This window comes from Dama dama, chromosome 30, assembly GCF_033118175.1.
Source record: "Dama dama isolate Ldn47 chromosome 30, ASM3311817v1, whole genome shotgun sequence".
NCBI lineage: Eukaryota > Metazoa > Chordata > Mammalia > Artiodactyla > Cervidae > Dama > Dama dama.
The window spans coordinates 80,201,381-80,228,021 of record NC_083710.1 but is presented as its reverse complement, the minus strand read 5'-3'; the positions used below and the strand labels follow the sequence as shown (position 1 = coordinate 80,228,021).

At 38.8% G+C, this 26,641-nt stretch overlaps 1 protein-coding gene across 2 annotated transcripts in view; it reads right to left on the bottom strand.

Annotated features, from left to right (window-relative positions):
- Positions 1 to 26,641, bottom strand: part of PCCA (propionyl-CoA carboxylase subunit alpha) — a 349,630-nt gene that overhangs the window by 84,974 nt on the left and 238,015 nt on the right. For both annotated transcript variants that reach the window (XM_061133801.1, XM_061133802.1), the window contains one exon: positions 4,105 to 4,203. In XM_061133801.1, coding sequence (XP_060989784.1) covers positions 4,105 to 4,203 — 99 coding nt within the window. The remainder of the gene's footprint in view (positions 1 to 4,104; positions 4,204 to 26,641) is intronic.

The window sequence follows — 26,641 nt, the reverse complement described above, 5'->3', positions numbered from 1 at the left end:
AGTGCTTAAAAGAGTCAGTGCCTGGCATGGAAAGTAAACAAAAGTGTTGGCTCATTATTCACAGTGCTAATATCATCATCTCCATCACTACTGGTAGCATGTAAATTGGTACAATGACACAGGAAAAACCATTTGGCATCACCATGTAAGATTAAGGATGCTTAGTCCCTAAACCCAGACATTCTACTGGCATATCCCTTGAAGAAACACTTATTTCAAGAGGAAATGTGCAGTAAAGAAATGGTCACAGAAGCATTGTTTGTGTTAACAAAATAAATAACACAAATGTCTCTCTAGTGGAGAAAGAATAAACAAACTGTGGTGTATTAATATAACTTAACAACATATAGCATGGAAATCAACTACATTCACTAGCATGGACCAAACTACAAACATAACACTGGAGGAGAAAGCAGCTCAGGGAAGCCTAGGCAGTGTGGTGCCATTGATACCAAGCCCAAGAACCCACGTAACTAAATAATACACTGTTTATTGTTTTAATCTGTATCTAAATATCCTGGTGGCTCAGACGGTAAAGAATCTGCCTGGGATGCAGGAGATCTGATCCCTGGATCAGGAAGATCCCCTGGAAAAGGGAATCACAACCCACTCCAGAGTTCTGCCTGGAGAATCCCAGGGACAGAGGAGCCTGGTGGGCTGCCGTCTATGGGGTCACACAGTTGGATACAACTGAAGCAGCTTAGCAGCAACAGCGGCAGCTACCCCAAAAAACGTTCTTTCTAAACTCCAATTCTGTTCCATTGTCACTTCCTTAGTTAAGCTCTTCCATGGGCCCCACTGGCCTCAGAATGAAGCAGAATCTCTACTTTGTAACTCACAAGGCTTCAAAACACTTGGCTCCTACTAAGTCACTTTACTCATCCCTCCGAGCTTAATCTCTGATTGTTGTTGTTGTTTGGTCGCTCAGTTATGTCTGACTCTTTGCGACCCCATGGACTGAGGCACGCCAGGCTCCCCTGTTCTTCACTGTCTCCAAGAGTTTGCTCAAACTCATGTCCTTTGAGTCAATGATGCCATCCAACCATCTCATCCTCTGTCGTCCCCTTCTCCTCTTGCCCTCAACCTTTCCCAGAATCAGGGTCTTTTCCATTGAGTCGACTCTTCACATGACATTGGACCTTCAGCATCAGTCCTTCCAATGAATATTCAGGGTTGATTTCCTTTAGAATTGACTGGCTTGATCTCCCTGCAGTCCAACAGACTCTCAAGATCTTCTCCAACACTACAGTTCAAAAGCATCAATCTTTGGTGCTCAGCTTTCTTTATGGTTCAAATCTCATACATACATACATACATACATACATACATACATACATGACTACTGGAAAAACCATAGCTTTGACTAGATGGACCTCTATTGGCAAAGTAATGTCTCTGCTTTTTAATATGCTGTCTAGATTGGTCACAGCTTTTCTTCCAAGGAGGAAGCATCTTTTAATATCATGGCTACAGTCACCATCTGCAGTGATTTTGGAACCCAAGAAAATAAAGTCTGTCACTGTTTCCATTGTTTCCCCATCTATTTGCCATGAAATGATGGGACTGGATGCCATGATCTTAGTTTTTTGAATGTTCTATTTTAAGCCAGCTTTTTCACTCTCCTCTTTTACCCTCATCAAGAGGCTCTTTAGTTTAGAAGACGCTCAACAGTCTTCTCCAACACCACAGTTCAAAAGCATCAATTCTTCGGCACTCAGCCTTCTTTATGGCCCAGCTCTCACATCTGTACATGACTACAGGACGAAGGGTAACTTAAGGCAGTGGTTCTCACACTGTGGCCCCTGCAGCACGAACACGACCTAGAAACTCAGACACGCACGCCTCACCCACACCTGCTACATGAGAATAAACTCTACAGGTGGGTCCAACAACTTGGGTTTTACCAAGAAGTTTAACCTTCCACTCGCTTCCAAAGCACCCAAGGGTCTGAGCAGCACTGGTTTAAAGCACAAGTGAGAGAGAAAGTAGTCTCTGCAGAACTCTGTGGGAAAATGAAAAGTACTGCACAGCATAGCAGTTAGAAGCACACATCCTGGGGTCCCAGGACCAAGGTTCAAATTTCTGCTCAGCTTCTCCCTGGCGCTGTCATCCCAAGGAGGTTACTTAGCTTGCCTCGGCACAGATCCTACAGAAGGGGCCTGGATTTCAATCCTGGTCCTATTTCCCAAGAGCTTTGTGACACTAACCAAGTCATTTACTTTCTCTGTGCCTCAGTTACCTCATTTACCAAAGTATAAATAAGAGTTCCTGCTTCATGTAGTTCTTGTGAAGAGGAAATGAGTTAACATATGTGCTATGCTTAGAGCTGTACCTTATACCCATTAAGTGCTATTTATTACTCTATTATTAATTTCACAGGAACACATTATATTTTAGAGATAAAAGAGAGTCGACACTGAGTACTAACGCCCATAGAAAGGAAGCAAAACTCATCTATTCTGATGAGGAAAAATTTTCCTAATCTTTTATTAGGTAAGCGACCTTTTTTTTTTTTTTTCCAGTTTACCACTCATCTCTCCAAGTTTACTTTTTCCCCAATGATGGAGCACTTAACTAGAAGCAAAGAGTCAAGGGGTCTGCCTTGAGGGCCATTTATTTCACATTAATACTTCTTTTTTAAACAAAGCACTTATAAAGAATGAAAAGAGATTTAATGAGCATTATTCCTACGCTTGGGAATATATTCCTGAGGATTATTCCAAATACATACCTGGTGTTATTTTATCTAGAAACTTTGCATGTAAAAATGCTAGTAAGACACCCATGTGCACAATCATTGAGAACACTGAAAATACCATGGTACAAAGATTTGGAGAGCAGGACTCTATCTCTCTCTCCTCACTACCAAGAGGTCATGTACTATGTCCCCCAGAACAAAACACATGAATATCAGCCACAGAACATCCAGGGTAGGATATATTCTATTAACATAACAGGTGCAACAAAACCATGTGTTCTGAAGACAGAATAACTGGACATCCCTGATAGGAAATTATGCAGTGAAATTTTTCCAAGGGTCTCTTAGTGTTTAACCTCATACTTAGACGATGAAAGAAAATATGAGAGAGACAAAACATACCAGGGCAAGCCACAAAACCAAAGTCTAAACAGAGGGCTCAATCCTGAGAGTTCACTGCTTCTTGCAACCACAAAGGTAATAAAATAGAAGCTTGAAAATGAGTTCAGTTATTAATATTTATTGAGATTCTAGAATCCCCTGCACCACAGTTTCTAATAGAAGTATGTATGAATCTGGGGTACATAATCTTTATCTGTGACTTTCTTGATTTCTCTAGGTTTAAAAAAAAATCAGTTTCCTATATAAAATCAAGTTAAGAGAATGCAAAAACATTTTCACAGAAAAGAAAAAAAAAAAGAGCATTTTTAATGCTATGGAGGGCTTGGGATTTTTATTTGCACATGAGAGCCGCGTGTTCTGTGCTATTCGGTTTTGTTTTTCCTGGACCTCAACTGTGTGGTGAGGTAAAGGAATTTTGGCAGAATCTGTTTTCATAATTTTCTACTTTCACACACAGGATACTGATTTCAAAGAACATTCAATCAATGCTAGATTTCAAGGCATATCCTCAATGCAACAACAAATTTTATACTGGCGGGGGGGGTGGAAAGAAAGGTTAACAAATTAAGATTACTTAATTTTTAAAAGGCACCCATGTGCTATGGCAAGTCAACCTGAATAGCTCATGTTTCTGTTGATATAATACCCCACAATATCAATTACAGAGGAAAGAGAAGTAACAAAGTTGTATTTTACAACTAAAAACCCACAATGGCAAAGAAAACTGCTAATCTTCTAATATTTTTAGAAAAGCACAAAGGATGCTTTATTTATACCAAAATATAATACATAACCTTCCTGGATTGCCTGGAAAAGGAACAAGCTTGATTCCTCAGAACAGGATGTAACTCAAGAGCCTCTAAAACAAGAAGAAATGTTTTCAACTATAAGATGCATGAGGTGGATAAAATGTAGCTTTCTCTACTGTATCTGTCAGTATTAACAACACAGGTACTGGTAAGGATATTGACGGGGCCCTCTAAGTAACTCATCGGAACATTTACCTGTATCGTCCTCTGAGTGCCATCAACGTTGACAGACAACAAGGGTGAAGCCAGGTTCCACGTGCTGGTCACATTTAGTTTCGACCCATCAACTTCCACCTGTTGTGACACCAAGGAAGACTGTTACCATGAAGAAAGACAGAGAACTGATCTCAAGTTCATTGCTGCATACAAAGCAGCAGCCATCTTAAACAGATGGCTCCCCAAACAACCTGTCATGTTTCTCGCTCCCGCCATGAAAGACAGGGTCCAACAAGAGTCTTCTCAGGCATCTCTGGGGAGAGGTGAAGGGCCTGGGCACAGCTGCCTCTGGGTACTGAGGTTTCAAGTGATTTCCAGTAAGTAACAAACAGCCTTCTAACTCTAAACCTATCTGGACATGCTACATTTACCGCAATTAGACAAGTAATGCATATAAATTTCAGTGACACTTTGCAACCCACACAACAGGGCTTGCATATAATATCCTCTCCAAGGACCAAGAAAGAACTTTTTCGGTGTTAATTTTAATGAAGGACTATGCATTGTTATCTTAATTAAACAGAAGCTTTAATTAGGCAAACTTCTTTGGCGTTGAATATTAAAAGTCTATTTGAACTTAGCAAACTTCTGTCATGTTGCTGTCCATCATAAATGACTAATTTCATCAAGTCGCTGTTCATGGAGTTATCCCCCAAAGCCCATAATCTTCCGAAACAGATATTCTTAGCAGAAACATTTTAATAGCCAAGTAAATAAAAGCAATTGAAAGGAAAAACAACTCAAAGCTAACTTAAACAACTCATTTCTTCCTTTTCATTCACCCATTCCCTAATTCTTCAATGTGAGAGAGAAGGAAATATAACAGTATTTTACATAATGCTTTAAGTAAACAGCCTAACAAAAAGATATTTAAGTTTGCTGCGGTTTCAAAATAAAACTGTAGCACGGCCAAGATACATGATCCCTAACAATTCTTTCACTATCAATTCTGTTAAAAGATACTCACTAAAGTCAAAGGACACACAGACTTGTACTGTTTACAACAGTATGTGCTTACCTACACATTTGGATAGTTATTTATGTATATAGGAGTGCCTGCTCAGTTCTGTCTGACTCTTTGTGAACCCATGGACTTTGGCCCACCAGGCTCCTCTGTCCATGGGATTCTCCAGGCAAGAATACTTAGACTGGGTTGCATTTCCTTCTCCAGGGAATCTTCCCAACCCAGGGATTGAACTGGCGTCTCCTGCATTGGCAGGTGGATTCTCTACCGCTGAGCCACCTGGGAAGCTCATTTATGTATATATATTTCCCCTCTAATGTGGTCATGAAGTCTGAAAACAAAGACAGGTTACTGGCTATGCAATAAAGTACCAGTAGGACATACATCACGCACTGGCTTGAATTTCCAGGTTTAGTGGCCTCTCTGCACACAAAGTAGAATTCAATTACAGGCAAGAAAAAAACAACAGCTTTGGAATCACACTGACTTGGAACTCACTTGACATTGCTGTTTTACCAAATGAAAGCTGTGTACTAAGCTGGCGTATTTAACTTCTCTGAGCTTCAGTTTCCAAACCATAATACAGTAAAAACAGCTAACTGGGAGGGTGCTAAATAAGTTAATATATGAAAATCTCAACCAATATGCTTGTCATGGTGGGTCATAAATATTTTCTCTCTTCCCCTGTCTCTAATAATTTTATTGTCCTACCCTTAAAATAGTTTAAAAAATAAGGTCAGATAATATCTCATATATTACTTATGTATTACTCATATATTACTATATCATATATTACTGACTATTAAACTACTACATGATAAAGATGTAAGAAGCAGAAAAGGCTGTAGATTGATTAAAGCAGCACTAATATCTTTTAAATCATGCTATTCAGCCCTTACCCCCAAATTAAGCATCTCCTCATGTAATAAAGATTTCCAAAAGAAGCTCTCAACAGGTAGAGTTTTACAAATAGTAAATGCTAAAAATGTCTTCTAATACTGAAATATTGCTTTAAAATAATTATAAATTTAGAGGGAGGCGGGAGGGGGGATCGGGATGGGGAACACATGTAAATCCATGGCTGATTCATGTCAATGTATGGCAAAAACCACTACAATATTGTAAAGTAATTAGCCTCCAACTAATAAAAATAAATGAAAAAAAATTATAAATTTAAAAGTTTAGAAAAGCTCAACAATCAATTATAGAAGTTTTGTTTGTTAAAAAGAGAAAGTTAGATGTTGTAAAGAAAGCTTTTGAATGGTAATCATTTAAAATTTGTAGTTGATGTTAATTTCAAGTCAGACGGGCTCACAATGAAACCACAATCACCATCTTCGGGGCACACGAAGTGGAATTGAGAAAAGGACCTCAGCCTACTCAGATCACCTTAAAGGAGGAGTCAGGTTGTTCCATCCTGAAGCAAACCACTGTTGTGCGTGCATGCTAAGTCGCTTCAGTCATGTCTGACTCTTCGCAACCCCATGGATTGTATTAATGTCTGAATAAAATGCGATATATCCACACAACAGCATATTATACACTTGGCAATTAAAACAGATGAAATACTAATACATGCTACAACACAGATGAACACTGAAAACATGCTAACTGCAAGAAGACAGTTACAGAAGACCACAAATGATGTGGTTTCAAGGCAAACAGTAACCAGGGTTACAGGTAGCAGAAGTCTCTCTGATGACAAATAGGATCCACAGTTACTGGCCCAGGTCCTTGCAGCAAAGCCTTGTGGAGACACTGCGGTCTGAGTTCTCTGTCCCACCCCCACAGTTATGAGGCCAGTGTGACCACATTCCCACTGGCCCCTCTCACATGCACCCAGACTCCATGTCTCAGTGGAAGGAGAGGAAAGAGGGGAAGAAACCTAAAGTACTCTGGTGCCTAAAAGAAGCTAGACAAACCAAAAGAGACCAAGACCCTGCTTATTAGCAAGCTTTTCTTCCCCCGCACCCCCTACTAAGGATCATATGTGATAAAGAAACTATACTTCCTTATACACCTGATAAGTAATCAGTGTAAATGTGCAAGCTCACAATCTAACTGAAGGGACAGCTCCAAATCCTAAACTAGGAAACAGGTCTGCAAATGTTAAGGGAGGACGGGAACATGCCGAAAGCCATCATATACCTCGTCAGCCCCCAAGCAACAGACAGATTTCTAAACAACATCAAACAAATGACAAAGAACCACCATAATTCTGAACAGCAGATGCGGATTCTACCGATGCTGTCATTAGATGAGTGGAAGCTAGATGTAAGTCTAAGCCATAGAGAATCCTTGTTACCATGCCAAACATATTGTTCACACCTAATTTTTCAGCCGAGGCGACCAAGTAGCAGACACAGAGTTTAAGTGGCATTTCACTAGTACAACACTGAGAACATGATATCAAGAACCACCCTGTCATTTCAATGCCAAAGCGAAGGGGAAATGAAATCGAGGGCAAAGGAAGTAACAAGTTTGAGACAGAGTTAGGGTACCAGGCCCAACAAGGAAAAGCTGCAAGCTACCGATACTTACAGCCAATCACCTACATTACTGCAACATAAATAATGATCAGAAAACAAACAATATTGGATCTCTGCACAGAATTTTCCCCAAAATTTTGTGGGGGGAAAAAAAAAGGTAAATTAAGAGCATTCAACACAAGAACTCCTCAAAGAAACACAGGAAGAGTTCAGATAAATAATTCTCCAAAGTCTCAAAGACAGTCATAGGAAACGTGACCCTTCTTAAAAAGAAAAAAAAAATGAGCTCAAAAAAGAAAAACAAAGGTTCAAAGAAGAGATTAAACAACAACAGAAGGAAATGAAAATCAAGCTGGTAGAACTCAGGAAAAAAATGAAGAGAAAAATAACATTATAGAGATAAAAGCCATGTTAAGAAGCACCAAAAATAGAATAAATGTGACTAAAAAGAAAGACAAGGACTATACCAATTCTCCTTCAAAAGTACTACAAGCAAAGAATAATAGGGATTTCCCTGACAATCCAGTGGTTAAAACTCCATACTTTCACTGTCAAGGGCCCAGGTACAACCCCTGGTCAGGAAACCAGGATTCCACAAACCATGTGGTACAGCCCACCCCATGCCCACTGAAAGAAGAAAGAAATGTAGGTTAAAGGATATAATGGGGTATAGCTTTGCAAAATAAACAAAATATTAAATTTGTAGATCAATGCTCATCTTTAAGAATAAAGAAGGAATTATGTGGATATTTAGGCAAAAATAAAAAATCATGCACAAGGAAAAAATTCAGGTTGGCCTAAACTTGTCAACAGCAACACTGATAGAGAAAACCACAGAGCTATGTGGTATAAGTACTAAAAAAATTAAAGGTTGCCTCCCAACATTTTCCTTTTATACTCAGCCAACCTGTCCTTAGAGTGTATCCTAAAACATAACCTGCACCATATAAGAACTCAAGAACTTCTTTAAAAATGAGGCATCTCCATACATAGATATGAAAACATCCCCAAGAAGATGCAGAATATTATATATAATATGCTATCATTAATTAAGAAAAAAAGCACATTAAATGTGTGCTTTTCTGTGTGTGTTTTTTTTTTCCCACTTTATAGCCACAGTGCACAGCTTGTAGAATGAAACTTAGTTCCCCGACTAGGGATTGAACCTGTGTCCTCAGCAATGAAAATACAGAGCCTTAACTACTGGACGGCCGAGTTTGTGTTTTAAACACCGAGAACATGACTTGAAACATGTGTGAGAGAGAGTGGCTGAGAAATAGGAAAGGAAGGGAAGCTTGCTTTTCACTGCCAATCCACTCATACTTTTTGAATTTTACATAAGTATAAAATTATATGTGTATTTTATATATTAAATTTTTTTTAAGTGAGAACAAGTGTAACTGCCTAATTCCTCATGCAATCAACACCTACTTTAGATCTTTCACTAATAGCACATAATAAATGGTAGCTGTTCTTTTAAAACTTCATTTTGGCCAACAGGGCAATCAGTTCAGTTCAGTCTCTCAGTAGTGTCCGACTCTTTGCAACCCCATGAACCATAGAACACCAGGCCTCCCTGTCCATCACCGACCCCTGGAGTCCACCCAAACCCATGTCCATCGAGTCAGTGATGCCATCCAACCATCTCATCCTCTGTCGTCCCCTTCTCCTGCCCTCAATCTTTCCCAGGATCAGGGTCTTTTCAGGTGAGTCAGCTCTTCACATGAGGTGGCCAAAGTATTAGAGTTTCAGCTTCAACAACAGTCCTTCCAATGAACACCCAGAACTTTAGGATGGACAGATTGGATCTCCGTGCAGTCCAAGGGACTCTCAAAAGTCTTTTCCAGCACCACAGTTCAAAAGAATCAATTCTTCTGTGCTCAGCTTTCCTTATAGTCCAACTCTCACATCCATACATGACCACTGGAAAAACCATAACCTTGACTAGACGGACCTTTGCTGACAAACTAATGTCTCTGCTTTTTAATATGCTGTCTAGGTTGGTCATAACTTTCCTTCCAAGGAGTAAGCGTCTTTTAATTTCATGGCTGCAGTCACCGTCTGCAGTGATTTTGGAGCCCAGAAAAATAAAGTCAGCCACTGTTTCCACATCTATTTGCCATGAAGTGATGGGACCGGATGCCATGATCTTAGTTTTCTGAAAGTTGAGCTTTAAACCAATTTTTTCACTCTCCTCTTTCACATTCATCAAGAGGCTTTTAGTTCCTCTTCACTTTCTGCCATAGGGGTGGTATCATATGCATATCTGAGGTTATTGATATTTCTCCCAGCAATCTTCATTTCAGCTTGTGCTTCCTCCAGTCCAGCGTTTCTCATGATGTACTCTGCATATAAGTTAAATAAGCAGGGTGACAATATACAGCCTTGACATACTCCTTTTTCTATTTGGAACCAGTCTGTTGTTCCATGTCTAGTTCTAACTGTTGCTTCCTGACCTGCATACAGGTTTCTCAAGAGGCAGGTCAGGTGGTCTGGTATTCCCATCTCTTTCAGAATTTTCCACAGTTTATTGTGATCCACCCAGTCAAAGGCTTTGGCATAGTCAATAAAGCAGAAATAGACAGAAAAACAGGAGTGGATCCATGAATGAAGGGTAAACATAAGGACTAATGGTTGTATTGAGGCAAAGAGACAGACCTTGAACTGGCTGCTAGTCTTCAGCTGCAAGGGGAGGGACTCAGGGCAGGGAACATAAAGTAACAAGCGGAGGGGGAGGTGGTGATGCAGACCATGGATGTGAGCTTCAAAGAACAAGGGTTTTACAAGAGGGAGGGGAGCAGTGGTCTCGAGAAACCAGTCCCAGCTTCCAGCTCAGAGGTGCACCCGGTCTGAGAAACTCTCCAGCCAGGTTTAACTCTCCTGCCAGATTTCCCTCTGTTTAGGCAAGAAGTGAAACATTCGGAGAAAAGGCTGAGAATCCAGGGGAGTTTGTTGATGACCAAGCAAGAGATACAAAAGGCACAGGAGAAGGCAGGGAACAAGTAGAGAGTTTATGCTGAACAACATAGGAAGGAGATTTAGGATAACAGATGACTGAATATTTAGGCTAACAGATGACTCAATAGGCTTTCAAACTGCCCACCTCCTCTCCATCTGCACCACTCCCGTCTTAGCCAAACGTGCTACCATCTCGCACCTGGACCACTGTGAGACCAGTCTTCCCACATATATGCTTCCATATATATAACTGGTTCTCCTTACCATAAGCAGAATAATCACAAAGCTGATCTTTTACAAAATCAGAGATAAAGGGAAAATAAAAACAACCTGAGAATATCCCAATGGAGGTCCTGCCTGCTTTGAAAACTGTAAACTCTTAAAAAGACATGTAACACGGTGATCTTCTGTATAAAGATACCATATCTCACAACATTCTGTAATCATTTAAAGATTATATTCTATTTAAAACACTGACATCATCAACTTGGATTAACCAAAGCAAGGCTATGGTGGGTGGAATTCACGAAATTCATCTCAACACACTCTTTTCTGGTAACTGTTCCCCGGCTTAATCAGAGAGATCAGTTCAGTTGAAAATTATTCATAGTAAGAATATTTATGATGCTTGAAAACAGCAGCTCAAACAATGTCTTTCCTATTTTAAGAAAGCATTTTCTCATGTTTAACAAATCTACCTATAACTTCGTATCCCATTAAAAGCATTTTACTGTATCTGTGGTACAAATAATGTTGATATGGAATATTTTCCATGAGTTGTTTGGAACATTCAATTTTCCTATCTACGTAATCATAAGGGAAAAAGAAAGTACACACCCTAAACTAATCTGACATATGAGAGAGATTACTTACATCCTTTACCATTAAAAACAAAAAAGCACTTCCTCCGAGATACCTCATGACACAGTTACAGCTTCTATTGGAGTAGGCACCTGCTAAACAGTTTTTTTCAACATTAGGAATGTAAGACCTACAAAACAAAACATTTGCCAAAAAGCATTTCCAAAGATAATAAAAATTTGGGATGACACTGGCTATAAGAAGTGTTTGTGATTTGTCATACAAGTCTTTGTTTTGGTCACACACAGATTCCAAATTCGCTTTTTGTCATCAAATGTTAAGTTGATTAGCACAGAGTTAAATCAAAGATAAAAATCAAGGTGTTCCACTAGTTTAAAAAGACGTTGCTCTTGTATCTTGATTCTATTTCTGGAAACAATTTGAAGGATGAGAAAGACTTGTTAATCAAGCCATAACTAGTTCTCAGAAAGGAATAACTAGTTCCTGCCCCTTTAATAGGCTTTCAGAGTTAATCTTAAAAATTATTACTCTTCACGAAAAAGTGGAAAAAGATCTGCAGTTTTCTGATTTCACTATTACGCCGGAAAGGATCCTGGAAATCAAATACTCCAGCCCAACCGTCTCTTCCTTTTATTTAATGTGTTAGGAAATTACAGAACCATACAAAGTATGTAAGTTAAAGAAGCAGCTATCTTATAATTCTTCTGAGTGTATCACTTTAATCCACATGTCAAAAGCGAAGCAACCAAAGTAAATCTAAACACTAAGATACAGTGTTTGACCATAGTAGTCACTCGGTATGTATTTTACCTTGAAAGAAAACTGTTCTATAGACAAAGATAACTACTGGTTCTTTTGGCTTTTATCTCTTAAGTAGGAGCCTGGTGGGCTGCATGCAGTCCATGGGGTTGCGAAGAGTTGAACACGACTGAGCGACTTCACTTTCACTTTTCACTGTTTACAAAAATATGATTATTAGATGTGTATCAAATAGATGAGGTTCATCCACACTCCCTACTAACAAAGGAATCTATACATGATGCAGCTGATTAAAGTGCAAGAGTACCACCACCCAACATTATCACAGTTCACTGACTTCCATATAAACTGCTGTTGGATATACAGAACACAAATATACTTTTTAAAAAATTCCAGAAGTTAGGATATTGAAAATAAGAAGCACGTAATTTTCATATTTGCTGTTTCAATCACTAAGTCGTGTCCAACTCTTTGCGACCCCACAGACTGGAGCACGCCAGGCTTCCCTGTCCTACTTTTCATATCATTTATATCTATTAACTTTGCTAAATTATTTACCTCGACATTTACTTCCCCAATAAACTATAAGAAAAATAACTCATTTTTATTCTAATGAATAATTCTTAATATTTTAATATGAACTATAATAGTCTTAAATATTAATACAACACAAAGAGAGTAGGTTTTCTTTACCCTGTTCCTCTATTTACTAAAATACTTTATTATTTTAAAACACAGTTATGATACCTCTCCTGCCCTTCTAGAGGGAAATGAGAGAACTTGTTTTCTGAAAACAAACAGAGACCACCATTTTCCATGAGTTTATTCCTTAAAACCTTGAAAGTCTTATTTCTTTTCCAAGTATATGTGTAATAATGACAAAAACATCAACATTAAGAGGAATTAGACATAATGATGATGAAGATCTGTTAATCTGTCACAAAAGATTATATTAAGTATGCATGTGTTAAAAATGTAATTAAATATATCTTAAAGGATGTGAATTGCCGAAACAAAGTTTAGGTACATCTCTACAATCAGCCAGGTTGACTAGTTTCTGTTTAATTATCACCTCCTTAATTCATCAGTAACAACTTGGATTTCAGTTGGATTTTTTTTTAAATCCTACATTATTTTGCTCACAGTTTAATTATAATAGTACTTTCCTTTGGATTAGTGTTGAAAAGGGTCACTCTCTGCAGATAATGCTGTAAATTACATCAGCTTAATGAACAACTCTAGGTGGAGGAGCTTAACATGTTGAGCAACTGAAACTGACTTAACTTCTCCAAGTTTACCGAATGGTGGTGGAATCTGGTGTCTTCTCTGTAGCACTGACCTCAGCAGTCGGAGAGCTTGTTTCTGAACCTCAGCTCCACAAGTCACCCAATTATTCGTGCCTGTTTCTTCATATGTCACATCTATTCTCACAGAGCGGTGGTGAGGGAAAAGGTCAAGCACTCAGAGCAGTATCTGGCACGTAAGTCCTCCAGACATGCTACCTGTTGGCGGTGGTCCCATTTACTGATACCACGCACTCTTCCACAGTATTGATTAGTCTCAATCTATTTATCTCCGTTTCCAAGCATACCTATTTTTGCTTGTTCTTCCATGAATACCTCCTCCAATATTTAGGCTTTTAATTTCACCTGATTGCTATTAGCATTTATTTTGCTTTTCATATGTACTTTGCTAGCACAGATGATTCCCCAATAAAATCCCACTGCCTCAGCTGGTGGTTCACCACCACAGGATCTAAGTGGGTTACAGGACTTCACAGCAATGTTTTAAGTTTTCCCTCTTCTAAATCCTCATATGCTGTCATTGTGATATGCTATTCTGTACTCTTATCTACATTATATAATATCTCTCTGTGACTGTTTAACATTTCAGTACTATCCAGACACACGCACAGTTTGTCCATATAGACCATTTCTTCTAGCCTAAAACAAATATATCTGATATTCTGTTTTCTATGTTTCTTCTATAAAAGAGTATTCAGTGGTTCTGTCCTCTCAGCCTCTGCAACCTTCAGTGGCATTACCCCTCACAGACACACTATGATATTTTTATCTCTCTTTTTTTTAACAGTACAATACCAGTAACATATATTTGATAGTTTTATGCTTATATTTTAAAACTGTAGTATAGCATATTTACTCTTCTCAAAATTAGTATACATTTTACGTCCTTTAAAAAAAAAAGCAAAAACATGTTTTTTAAAACTTCAGCTCAAAATCTTCCTTGGCTTCTGGTTGCTTAATAAACAAAAGTCTCAACGCAGTCCTCAAGACCTTAGGTACTCATGTCCCCATCTGGCAACCTCTCATTCCTATTGCCCCCTCTCTCTTACATTCAGCAAACATGCACAAGACCCTATTCCCTGATCTTTATTCCCACTATTTCCTAAACATGAAACAGTCAGCTCAGCCGGACAGACACCGACCATCCATTCTTCACCATCTCGGACACGAGCTCTTTATTTCCTCAGTTTGCTCCTGTCTCCCTGAGCCCGCCGACATCATCTCTGATCCTCTGCTCAATTGGACAGCATCTTTCCTTTCTGTGAATTTCTATAACATTTTTGTTTTTCTATGCACTTATCACATTACGCCTTATGTCACAATTGTTAGTGTACTAATACCAACACTTCCCAAAACACTTCCTGAGGCCAACTGAATGCCCTATTCCTTCATGTCGATCATGAAGAGCTTACTTACCACACCGCTTTGATGGTAAAGACTGGAGTGCCTTAGACTAATATCTATTTATTAAAAATAAAAGTGATCTAATTCAGTGAAATACAAAATCTTTTATTTTCATGATTACAGAATTACTGGAAAACTCCCAAAACTATGTTTTTAACTTAAATACCCCAACATAAAGCAAATAAAAGCATATGACTTGCTTAAGCACCCGTTACACATGTCATACAGATAAGTGGCTTTTGTTTTAGATTCTCGACCATTGACAATACAGCTCTGATTCAAAACACCCAAGACAGCTTTTGGTAAAACTAGTAAAGTAACTTTTAAATAAAAATATGATTAGTCATAATGTCCTATAAAGTGTTGATAATTCTTGCATTTTAAAATCCATATGTGCTTATAACAGCACATTAAAGTTATCCAACTACATAAAGGACTCCATTAACCCTTTTATGAGACAAAATCTACAAAGGATCTAGTATTTCAGAGATGAACACTCCAAACTTTACTCACACGTATACACCCAAGCACATTTAACATAGCTCATTTGGAGACAGAGAGAATTTCAAAACAAATTTAAAATGCTACTTAAAATTCTATCCCATCTCTAGGGTTTCACTTTCATGTCCACCCAAATAAAATTATCCATTCAAATTGTTAGATAAATCCTTTTAATTCTGATGACTACAAACAAAGTAAGACCATTCTTTTATTTGTAAAACTATGCTCCCAAATGGAAAGGAGAATAAGCCTGGCACTTTTCCAGGAGCCTTGAAAAAGGGCAGGGCTAATATAATACACCAGTTTGGGTAGCAGTTACCAGACACAATACACCCATCATGGCCAAACGAAAAGCTAACAAGGGAAGGACTGAATGGAGAACGATGGGGAATGGTATAGGAAACTAATGAGCAAACAACATTCATTCCTCCAGAGCTACAAACTAAAACAGAAATAGTGAAATTGTGTTTATATTTTAATTCCTTAGAGAGTCATTAACAAATCTAAAATATTTCAAGCAATGCTACTTTGAAATAAGGAGTAATCCAAATCAATTCTCTGGATAGCCCAAAAGCATGGGAAAAGAAGTAATAGTCTAACATTTTATCTTGGCTTCTCCATCTCTTACCAGTCAAGAATCAACATTTTAAAACACCTTCCACAAAGTTTATGTTTACTTGATCATAATAGATCTCAAGGGGACTTTGATCAAAAGCAGAGTACAAAATTTACATAACCTACTCATCTACTTAATAACCAGAAGACAGAAAGAGCAGTTACACTAACTGTTTTCAGCCCCTAATTTTCAAGCTGAAGTCTCTAGCAAACTTCTCTCCCTAGATAATCCTTTGCAAAGGGACCTTTGATTGAAGGAAATAAGACTCAACTCTACTTTTCAACACAGGTAATTCTAAATCATTTGCAGATAGAGAGGGGACCAAAAACACATGGAAACACCTACAGGAACAAAGATAAGATACATAAGAGTCACACCCTCTCCTAACTCACCTAAAGAAAAACATTTTCTTTACAGAAATTATTTCTGCTGAAGGAAAGTACATCATTATCTCCAGCACAAAAACGCTAAGATCAATCATTACACAGCCCTACAATTGTTAACACTTCGGTGAGGGGTGGTCCCCACATAGAACAGGCAAGAAGACCCACTCCAGTGATTTAAAATTTCTTTCGATTAAGGAAGTATCTTTAGAAAGCTCCTATTATAATCACTCTCTCTAGACATTAAACTCATTTGCGCATGGGCACACCGATTGGTTTATCAGGTTATTAGCACTGACTTTAGATAAGTCATTTTTGATGAAAGAACTGTGAAAAAATTTTAAAGCAGGTACTGGGAAGGATCTGGCCAAATACAGAAGACCTTCTAACAGTAGGGGGTAAGGTCACTGAGCATATTAAACCAACCAACAAACAAGCACCCTTCTGTGGTGGAAAATTTCTAACATATGCAGAAGACAGAACAGCTTAATAAACCTCCACAGTTCCATCACTCAAGCTCAAAACTTTTCCACTCAAAGCCGATCTTGTTTCATCTATATCCCCGTTGATTCACCCGCCTTCTCCAAGAACACTTAGAAGCAAATCCCAGTCTTCTCATTTTATCCATAAACTCAATTAATATGCTTTACTAAGTTTAGCCTAAAGTATTGATGATGCTCATCTAGTTTTTGGAAAAAAAATAAAAAATTAATTTCATATTCAGTATAATAGTTCTTTTCTATTCCACACATATACTTTGGTTTCTCTGAGCCCTGGAAGGTGGGTGGGGAGAGGTGGAAAGTGGGTGATGGAGCAGAGAGCTATAAAAGGTTACCTGAAAAACAATCAGTAATCACACATGTACACTGCATATTATGCTTCCGGTAACTTCTATTCATTGAAGGATGAGGTCACAATGAAGTGTTCCTGTTAGTCTGGGTCACAAAAGTAATTCAAGATGCATATAAAAATGCTTATTATCATTCAAGTTCTCTAAACCCATTCAACCATTCAGCCCTTTGCTTTCTGATAAGACTGCCAACAACTATGCCAATTAGTGTCAACTGCAATGTTAAGAGATTTTTTAACATTTGCACCTGCCTACCCAGTTAGTTTAGTGGGCAGAAGGAAGTGACTGATGGTTACAAGTTTCAGCAACGCCAAAAGCTAACTGTTCTCATGTTAACATTTGCAAGTTTGCATATTCACCAATCAGCTTTTTTAGAAAAACATTTTATATATTAGCTTCTGTAGAGGATTTCTTCTTTTATAGGGAAGGTTTAGCCACTACATTGTGAGCTATAGCAGTAATAATAATTTTTAAAAGCCTGAAGTTTTTTAAGGAAGGAAAATGTAATTTACAACAAACTTAGTGAATTACTTACAGTTACTTTAAATTTTCACTCATACTAAATTCATGCATTTCATTTGAACACATCATCAAATTTTTAAAGACCATCTATTCATATTCTTTAGTTTTAGAACCAGATTTTTGGTTAAAGTTTCTTTAAGAATTTGCAAGCCAAAAATTAAAGCACATATAAAAGGCCAAGGTATATTTAACATGGAAGAAATCACGAACATCTAGAATTTGATCTTAAGATATATCTTCATACTAATTAATTTTGTATCTCTACTTTTCAAATGTTAAATAACTGCCCCTAAATTTACAAACACACAATAACTCTGAAATATCAGGAACAAACTACAATCATTAATCTATTCTCAGATCAAAACGTTTCACTTGGCTTATTATAATTAATAACAACACAGTATTTTCTAAAATTTCACAATTGAAGCAAATGGTATGTAGCTGATGAAAGCTACTGGAAGTAATATAGTAGTGAAAGGCAAAGTGCATTACTAAAGAGAAATAAAAATTGCATGTCAATATCTAAAAGTATGGGAGATGCATATAACATAGCACATTCTATCTAGTGTCATTACTTAAATTGCTACTTTTCCTCAACAATCTATTCTCCAGCTCTAACAAGTAGAATAAATGGTAATTTTACCTGCCAAATTTGGCACAAAAAAGGACAAGCAACTTCATTAACTGAACAATGCTTTCAATATGATTTTTTTTCCCTTTATCCACCCAGTGCCAAGTAGCAGAACAATTGGAATCAAGAAATCTTAAGCAAAATTACCTCCCCTTGTTGAAGTTTTACATGCTTGAATAAGCAAATGATACATATGGAGTGCAAGCAAGAATATCCTCCTGGTAAGTCAGTGTAATTCTTGTACTGCAGCTTAACTCCAAGCTGGTACACTAACCAAGCAACCCCATGGAATTCCATGTCCATGGAATTGTCCAGGCCAGAATACTGGAGTGGGTAGCCTACCCAGGTTTCCCACACTGCAGGCGGATTCTTTACCAGCTGAGCCACCAGGGAAACCCAAGAATACTGGAGTGGGTAGCCTATCCCTTCTCCAGGGGATCTCCCCCACCCAGGAATCAAACTGGGGTCTCCTGCACTGCAGGTGATTCTCTACCAGCTGAGCTACAAGGGAAGCCCAAGTTAGTGTATTTTTTTGCACTACAGCTTAACTCTAAACTGGTATGCTAAACTCAACAGCAAAAAGAAACCCCTCCGCACTGAGCTGAAGTTCTCAATATGTGATGTGCCATCGTGTGGACACATGATCATTTAAAAGCCAACAGAACAGACGAAACCTGAAAGCCTTGATTTATTGCTGACAGACTAAACTAAACTAAACAACATCCATCAGTATACCTAAATCAGTATGTGGAATGAAACAAAACAGATCTTTCCTCAATCTCTGATAAGTTAAACCAATGGAGAACAATACCCAGCACCAGCAACTTTGCCAATTACCACTACTCTCACACTTGGCTGGTGTTGTCGGTAGCGGCCTATAAAGAGAATCACAAATTCTTCCAAACCTTATTTCAAACAACCATAAAAACAATAAGCAACCACAAGTCCTCTATTAATTGAGCTGGACCTGTATGATTAAAGAGATAACATTTAAGCTAATTTTCAGGTAGTCATCATTAGATTTTGAAAGCTAAGCATAAGTACTTTTTATCTAGGTGGGTGAATTTGGTAGCTTCTCACAAGTTTGTCCATGGCTGCTTACAAAGAGGACTGTGCTGTGTTTAATCTCCAGCTGGTTTCCTTACTCTTGTTCCACAAGTAACCATACATTGCACATCTAAACACAGTCAGGTTTTAGAAAAAGCCAAGCAACAAAATGAAGCAAGAGCAATATAAACCCATCATCATGCTGACGTGGCAACAGGGCTGAGAGCAAATACATCCACACAAAGCGCACTCCAATTCATTTGCACTGTATCTTGTAATTTCAAGCAGTATGTCTACCTTTGTGAGATTTCAACACTGAGTTAGAAACAAGTGGCATGGTTTATTTTATAATTCTATCTTAGAGATAAAATGCCTTTAAAAAAGAAAACAATACTGAAACAGACTAGAAACTCCAGTAATGGCAACAGCCAGATTATGAATGGCCCTTGGTTTTCTTTGCAGCTAAGCTTTTGTCACTTGTTCACAAAGTGTGTGTTAGTCACTCAGTCGTGTCTGATTCTGCAACCCCATGAAGTGCAGCCCGCCAGGTTCCTCTGTTCATGGGATTCTCCAAGCAAGAATACTAGAGTGGGTTGCCATGCCCTCCTCCAAGGGATCTTCCCAAACCAGGGATCAAACCCAGGTCTCCTGCATTGCAGGCGGATTCTTTACCATCTGAGCCACCAGGGAAGCTTTATTTAGAAAAAAATGAGCCTAAATTGAAGAAAAGGAACACTCATTGAGTGGCGAACATGCATCAGATATTTTAATAAACATTAAACTCACTGAATCCTCAGAGTAGGCCTTCAATGGGGGTGCTATTAACCACGTTTAACAGATGCCAAATTTGAGGTTAGAGAAGTTAAAATAAGAGTTTATGGTTCCACAGTTAGTGAAGGAGCATGTCCAAACCCAGATTCATCCAATTACCTCAACCAAGCCAGTTTAGATAGTTGCAGATAAAGTCATTTGGAGGGAAATTACAGTAACAAAGGTCAGTATTTTATTGAGAAGCATGGTCACTGTAATAATTGTGTGGTAATTCCATGGTGCCCAGAGTTTTTCAGAATGGGTAGAGTATGGACAGGGAGATGGTGAAGGACAGGGAAGCCATGGACTGCAGAGAGTCGGACACAACTGAGTGATGGAGCGACAACCCATGGATAAGAGAAAGGCTTTGAAAGAAGGGCAGTCCCCCCGAGGAGCTGGATTCTGTCAGCCGGGCACTGTAACCATGCAGGTGTGCCCGAGAGTGGGGGGAGCAGGAACTGCAGAACTAGTGGCCTTTCAAACCACAGCAGGGTCCCAGGCCAGCAAGGGGCGGGAGGACAACAGTGACTGGCTCAGCAGCCTCCCAGAGAAAATCTCCCAAAGTGAACCACAAGAGGCAAAGGTTATCTCTATAACATTCTCCAGGTATTTTATTGTGGCCCCAAAAAGGGCTTCATAACATAAACAAAGAATACCATTCTAAGCAGAGAATTTTAGAATCTTAGAATATTAATTGATACCCACAAACCTCACTAAAGTATGGGTGCACATTTTCGTTTTAGTCTTACTGTTCAAACTTTCCACGAATTTTTCACAGAATGGAAAAGAACTGTCTGCAAAGTAAACGCTATTTTAGATTCTTTCAAAAAGCAAATTGTCTCTATTTAAGGGGGAAGGGAGATGGCTCCTTGAATACCTACTACATGCCAGCCACTGTACTAGAGACTTTACATACTTTATCTTATTTGATTTTAACAAAACTCTGTAAAGAATCCACCTGCCAATGCACAAGACCTAAGATACTCAGGTTTGATTCCTGGGTTGAGAAGATCCCCTGGAGAAGGAAATGTCAACCCACTCCATTATCCTTGCCTGGAGAATCCCATGGACAGAGGAGCCTGGCAGGCTACAGTCCATGGGGTTGCGAAAGAGTCGAACACGATTGAAAAGACTTAGCACACACGCACTGAAGTTTATTATCCATTTTATAGATGAGGAAAAGGAAGACTCAGAAAAGATAAGTAACTGCTGCTGGTTTGACAGTCAGCAGTCTCAGGACTAGTATTTAAACTCAAGTCCATTTGACTCAAGGACTTTATGTTCTCCTCTGTACTGGCATTTATATAAAATATTATTACTGCAGTGTCTCAGATGGGTTAAATGGCTTTTCCAGAGGTTAGGGACTGTTTATCTTCAAAAATTGTTTGTTTGTTTGTTTTTAAGTAATGTTACATGACTGTTTCTCTACTACACCCTTACCACGCCCCAAACTAAACCTTATTAGTAAATGCAGACAGTTAATTTTTACAACTGAAAATAAGGGAGGGGGCATATGACTGCCTGTGTCCCAGTATGCATGTGACGGATGCTTCTTTTTATAAAACTACCCCAGCCTGCAGAATAGAAAACATGATCACTGTAATATGATACTAACTTCAAATACTAGAAGTAGGGTTCCCTAACACATTGTCCTGCAAATGTATATACAAGATAATTCACAAATGTTCTGTCCTTTGTATTGGAGATTTTCTATTTCTACCAAGATTTTTAGGGCACTTGCAAGAGATAATAATGCTGTGAAGCCATGAACACTGTACAAAAGACAGAACCATTAAAAGAACTTCTGAAGTAAATCTCATCCATAAAATTGTATAAAATCATTCTGTTCATACATGTGTAACAAAACATTCCTGAACCATATGTCCACAGTTCTCCTGACACTAGGAATTCCACAAAATAGTCACAAAAAACACACAGAATCAAGAACAGAGATCATTTCCCCACAGTATGTTGGTCCTCTCAGGGAAATCTCTTTCTGACTTATGGTGAGCACTGTTCGAAGTATTTTTTAAAACTGTTTTAAGCCTTTGTGTATCTTTTTCTCATGTCTTCAATGGTGGAACATGCCTGACCTTTGAGTTTCGGAAACTGGCACAGTTAAGAACTGAATCTGATGAATAAGATGGGAAAGATCATCTATGACTTGCAGAAAACGGAAATATAAGCCTGAGATTCTACAGATTCTTGGATGGAATACTGAAACAAGACACCAAAAGAATTTGTGGAATATATTAATATGTATTTTTCAGTGCGATCTGTGGCTTTGGGACGATTTTAGGCTTGAATAGTCTAAATTAACTTGATATTTCCAAGGAAAGGAAAGATTAATAAGAAGTTTAAAAATATCTTTTAGGATATTTATACAAATCAGCACGTTAGAGCAAGGGAAGCTTTTCGAGAATGCAAACCTGTGCCTGTGAGTGAAAAGCCCCCAAAATCCCCTGAAGCATTTCATCCTAAAGAATGACCCAGATTCTCGGACAGAGCACAACCCCCTGAAATGTAATTAGAATCGTGGGCATGGGAGAAAAAAACTGCCTTGATGATGAACTATGCCAGACCCTTAGACACACTAACCGGAGAATGGCATTATTTTCAGGGGACATTCAAGTAGCTCTACTAATGAAATGTTAAGTTTTAAGGGTAATTTTAAAAAGTAGTAGTAGCAAATTTTTTTAAAATATATACTTTTACCATAGAATATATGTTTTCATTCTTTCAACCTATTTATTGAAAGCATACCATGAGCTTGCACTGTAGGCAGAATAAATCAAAATTACAATTACTATGTGAGTTATGAAAACTTTAGATAGTTGACTAGCTCTGCTTTTGTGGTTAATATTAGAAGCTTCTGAATCAAACATCTGCCTTATTAACGTATTTGGTACCGGTTTTCGCCTTATTCTGCTTTCAAACTTCGTGTTTAATAGAGAATTTTTTTCACAAGCTTATGTCCCATTTTCAGTTCACGCCTCTCTGAAGCAAAATATGCAAACACACACACAGAGCAAGATCTATTCCACAGGTCTCGGACTTCCACCAATACCCAGCACTGAGACAAAAGGGCCTTTGCAAAGAAAGCTATGTTTTCTTAATAATAACAGTTGTATAAACATAAGGTCTTCTCAGTTAAAGGAAACCGACATCAAAAAGCAGTAAAACATAGAACCCTAAACCCCTCTTTCTTTGAAGAAACCCGTTTGAAGCGAGGTGTTTCTAGTTATGGGTGAATGAAATGAGAATTCAGCCGCAGCAAGCGGACATCCAGTCCTATGGAGGACTAATTAAATCCATCTGAGGAGCTGTATCTCAAACCGCCTCACACATTTCAAAGGAAAGCACCCGTCTGCCTTTTGCAAAGATATCAAAACCTTCAGTCACAAATGACGCACATCGAGGCTCTATGACAATGCTGTTTTCATGGGCTACAAAGCTCCATAAAAGGAATGTTAAGAGTTTACACTATTTCATTACTGAAGAATCAGAGTTAGGACATGTTTACTTATTGCTACCTGAAATTTCTTTCCAGCTTCCAACTCTATAGTTTTGTGGATCTTCTCCAAGATATCAAAAATAACACCGGAGATGCATCAGGATTTAAAGTGCTTCATATATGTGCTGAGCGGAAGTTGTTAAAAAAAAAAATACATGAATTAACCATGATTGCATGGCTATTGCTTTCTTTTTGATACATAAAGCCAGGATTTTGATGTTCCATTAAGATTCTTGAATAGTTAATAAAAGATTGCAGAGGGTACACAACACTTTAAAACCTCACTGGTTTGACAAAATATCACATTTAATAGCCAATATTTGGTCTGTAAAGTGGTAGAAAAAAAAAAGTTATATTCAGAATTTGAAATATTATCCCAACAGAATGACGCAGTCTTACTGTCTGTATCTATCTTCCCAAGTCTTTCAAACCTTCTGTAATTGGTTGTGGGAAGCTCATATACAGAGGAATCACCCTTTTTTAAGCTATATCTTTTTTTTTTTTTCCTTAAGAAAGAATATTAGATGTGACAGTAGGCAAAAAGCTCCCAAATAGGAGAAATTCAATACTTTTTTCCCCCCAATATATTATAGAGATAAAACTAACACCATCTGCACCGATGCTAAATTTAAGTGTTTCTTTCCACTGCAGAAAGCTCACTATAAAGAGAAGGACTAGCCATTAGGAGACCCAGGGCTTCCAGCCTTGCCCTCTTTAATCACCCAGCAATCTTGGGTGTCCCAAGTGTTAGTCGCTTAGTCGTGTCTGACTCTTTGCAATCCCAAGGACTGTATCCTGCCAGGCTTCTGTCCATGGAATTCTCCAGGCAAAAATACTGCAGTGGGTAGCCATTCCCTTCTCCAGGGGATCTTCCCAAACCAGGGATCAAAATTGGGTCTCCTGAATTGCAGGCAGATTCTTTACTATCTGAGCCACTAGGGCTCCCCAGGTGGCGCTAGTGGTGAAAAAAAACCTGCCTGTCAGTGCTGAGTATGCAGTGGATGTTCATCCTGCATGTAATCCATTCGTCAAAGTGTTCTGTCTCCTCAAAAGCAACTACTGTATATAGTAAGCAACCTTCTTTTTAACAAAAATGAATGTTTTTCAACTCAACTGGTATCTTGCAAGGAGGTGGCTGGTTAGGGCTGCTCTTCTCCACGTGAAAGACTGCCATCTCCCATCCCCTAAAGGAGGAGCATGGTCACACGACCCACTGTTGTGATGGGATGGAACATGAGCGGAAGGATGCTGGCTGAAGCTCCAAGAACCAGTCATGACTCCCCATGCTCATTTTTTCCCTTGGTCAGAGCAACTAGCAACATGACAGCCCAAGCCTCCTAGTCAGGGAGACCCAAGCAGACAAACAAAGGACATTTAACGTGTAAGAAACAAACTGTGGGTGTTTTAAGTCCTTGCAATATTAGAGCAGCTGTTACTCGCAGAATATTCCAGCTAATCTCAAATGATACAGGAAGCTCTCTCCACTTCTCCTTCTCTTCCGCCCTTACTCCCCTCCTCCCATCCCTCTCTCTCAACAAATACTTCCTGAGAAGTACAAGGCATAACCACCAAGACAAGGTCCCCATCCTTATAAAGAGTATATTTTAGTGTGAAGAGATGGAACTTAATCAAATGGAAAAACAGAAGGTATAATTAAAGTTTATGATAATAAATGCAATGAAGGAATTAAATACTATCATATGATAGCAAGTGACTAATTGGCCACTTAAGAGACCTGAACTCTCTTACCGCTTCCTCAGGTAAAAACAATGCCAAAGACAAGACAGTAACCATTAACCACAAAACCTCTCAACTTCACCAGAAATAGTTAAGTAAAAGAATCTGACATCAAACAAGTGTTTACCAAAAATATGACACAAATTACGGGAGATGGTGAAGGACAGGGAAGCCTGGTGTACCGCAGTCCATGGGGCCGCAGAGTCAGACACGCCTGAACAACAACACAAATTTATTCATTCGTAACAGTGACCAAGGTAGAGTCTATTAATCCTCACAAGTTATCAATTTAAACACAATTTAGACTTCCTAGAAATCTCCGTTCACCAACAGTATTCTCTAGAACATACTTCTAAATTGTTCTGATAAGAGAGGGCTAGAATTAACAAACTCAGAATATTATTACTACTCAACAAATGTTGTACAGCTAACTCTACATTTTAAGTCTCTACTATCGATGTATTTTTTCCCACTGCCAAAATAATCAGAGCTGAGGTCACTAGTGCCTCCTATCCGCAGTGCTGCCCCAGTGGACGCTAACACGTCTCCTTCACCCTGCACTCCTGCAAGCTATTCTCCGCAGCGCAGCCTGAGGGTGTTCTTTCTCACAGGTAACTCAGATCCAGCTTCCTGAAGGCAGGCCTTCTCTGGTTCTCCCTGCTCTCCAGATAAATCCATACCATTAACGCAAAGAGTTGGGCACGACTTACCGACTGAGCAACAACTGATTTTCAAAACTTCCAAACAGAATATGCAGTGGATATTTATCCTGTATTTAACCTATTCATAAAAGTGTTTTGTTTCTTTGAAAGAACACTACAGGTAGAGTAGGGCAAGTTTCCTTCTAACAAAAATTAATGTTTCTCAACCCAGCTTGCATCTTGCAGGGAGATGGTCAGGGCTGCTATCCTCTGCGTGAACACATGGTAAGGCTGCCGTCTCCCATCCCCACATCACTGGGTCTCTGCTCGCTTCATTCTGGCATCACCCCCACACCGCTCCCCTCACCACCTTCCCTCCCAGCCACCAGGTCCCCTACAGGCTTTCCATGTTTCAACTCTTCCATTTCCCCAGACATATCACACAATCTTTTAGCCCTTTTCACACTTTTTACTTAGGCTTTCAAACTCTGACCTCTCGGCCTCCCTCCCCTCCCGCCGTCGACTTCCACAGGACTCCGTTTGGCCTTTAGTTCCTTCCTGAGT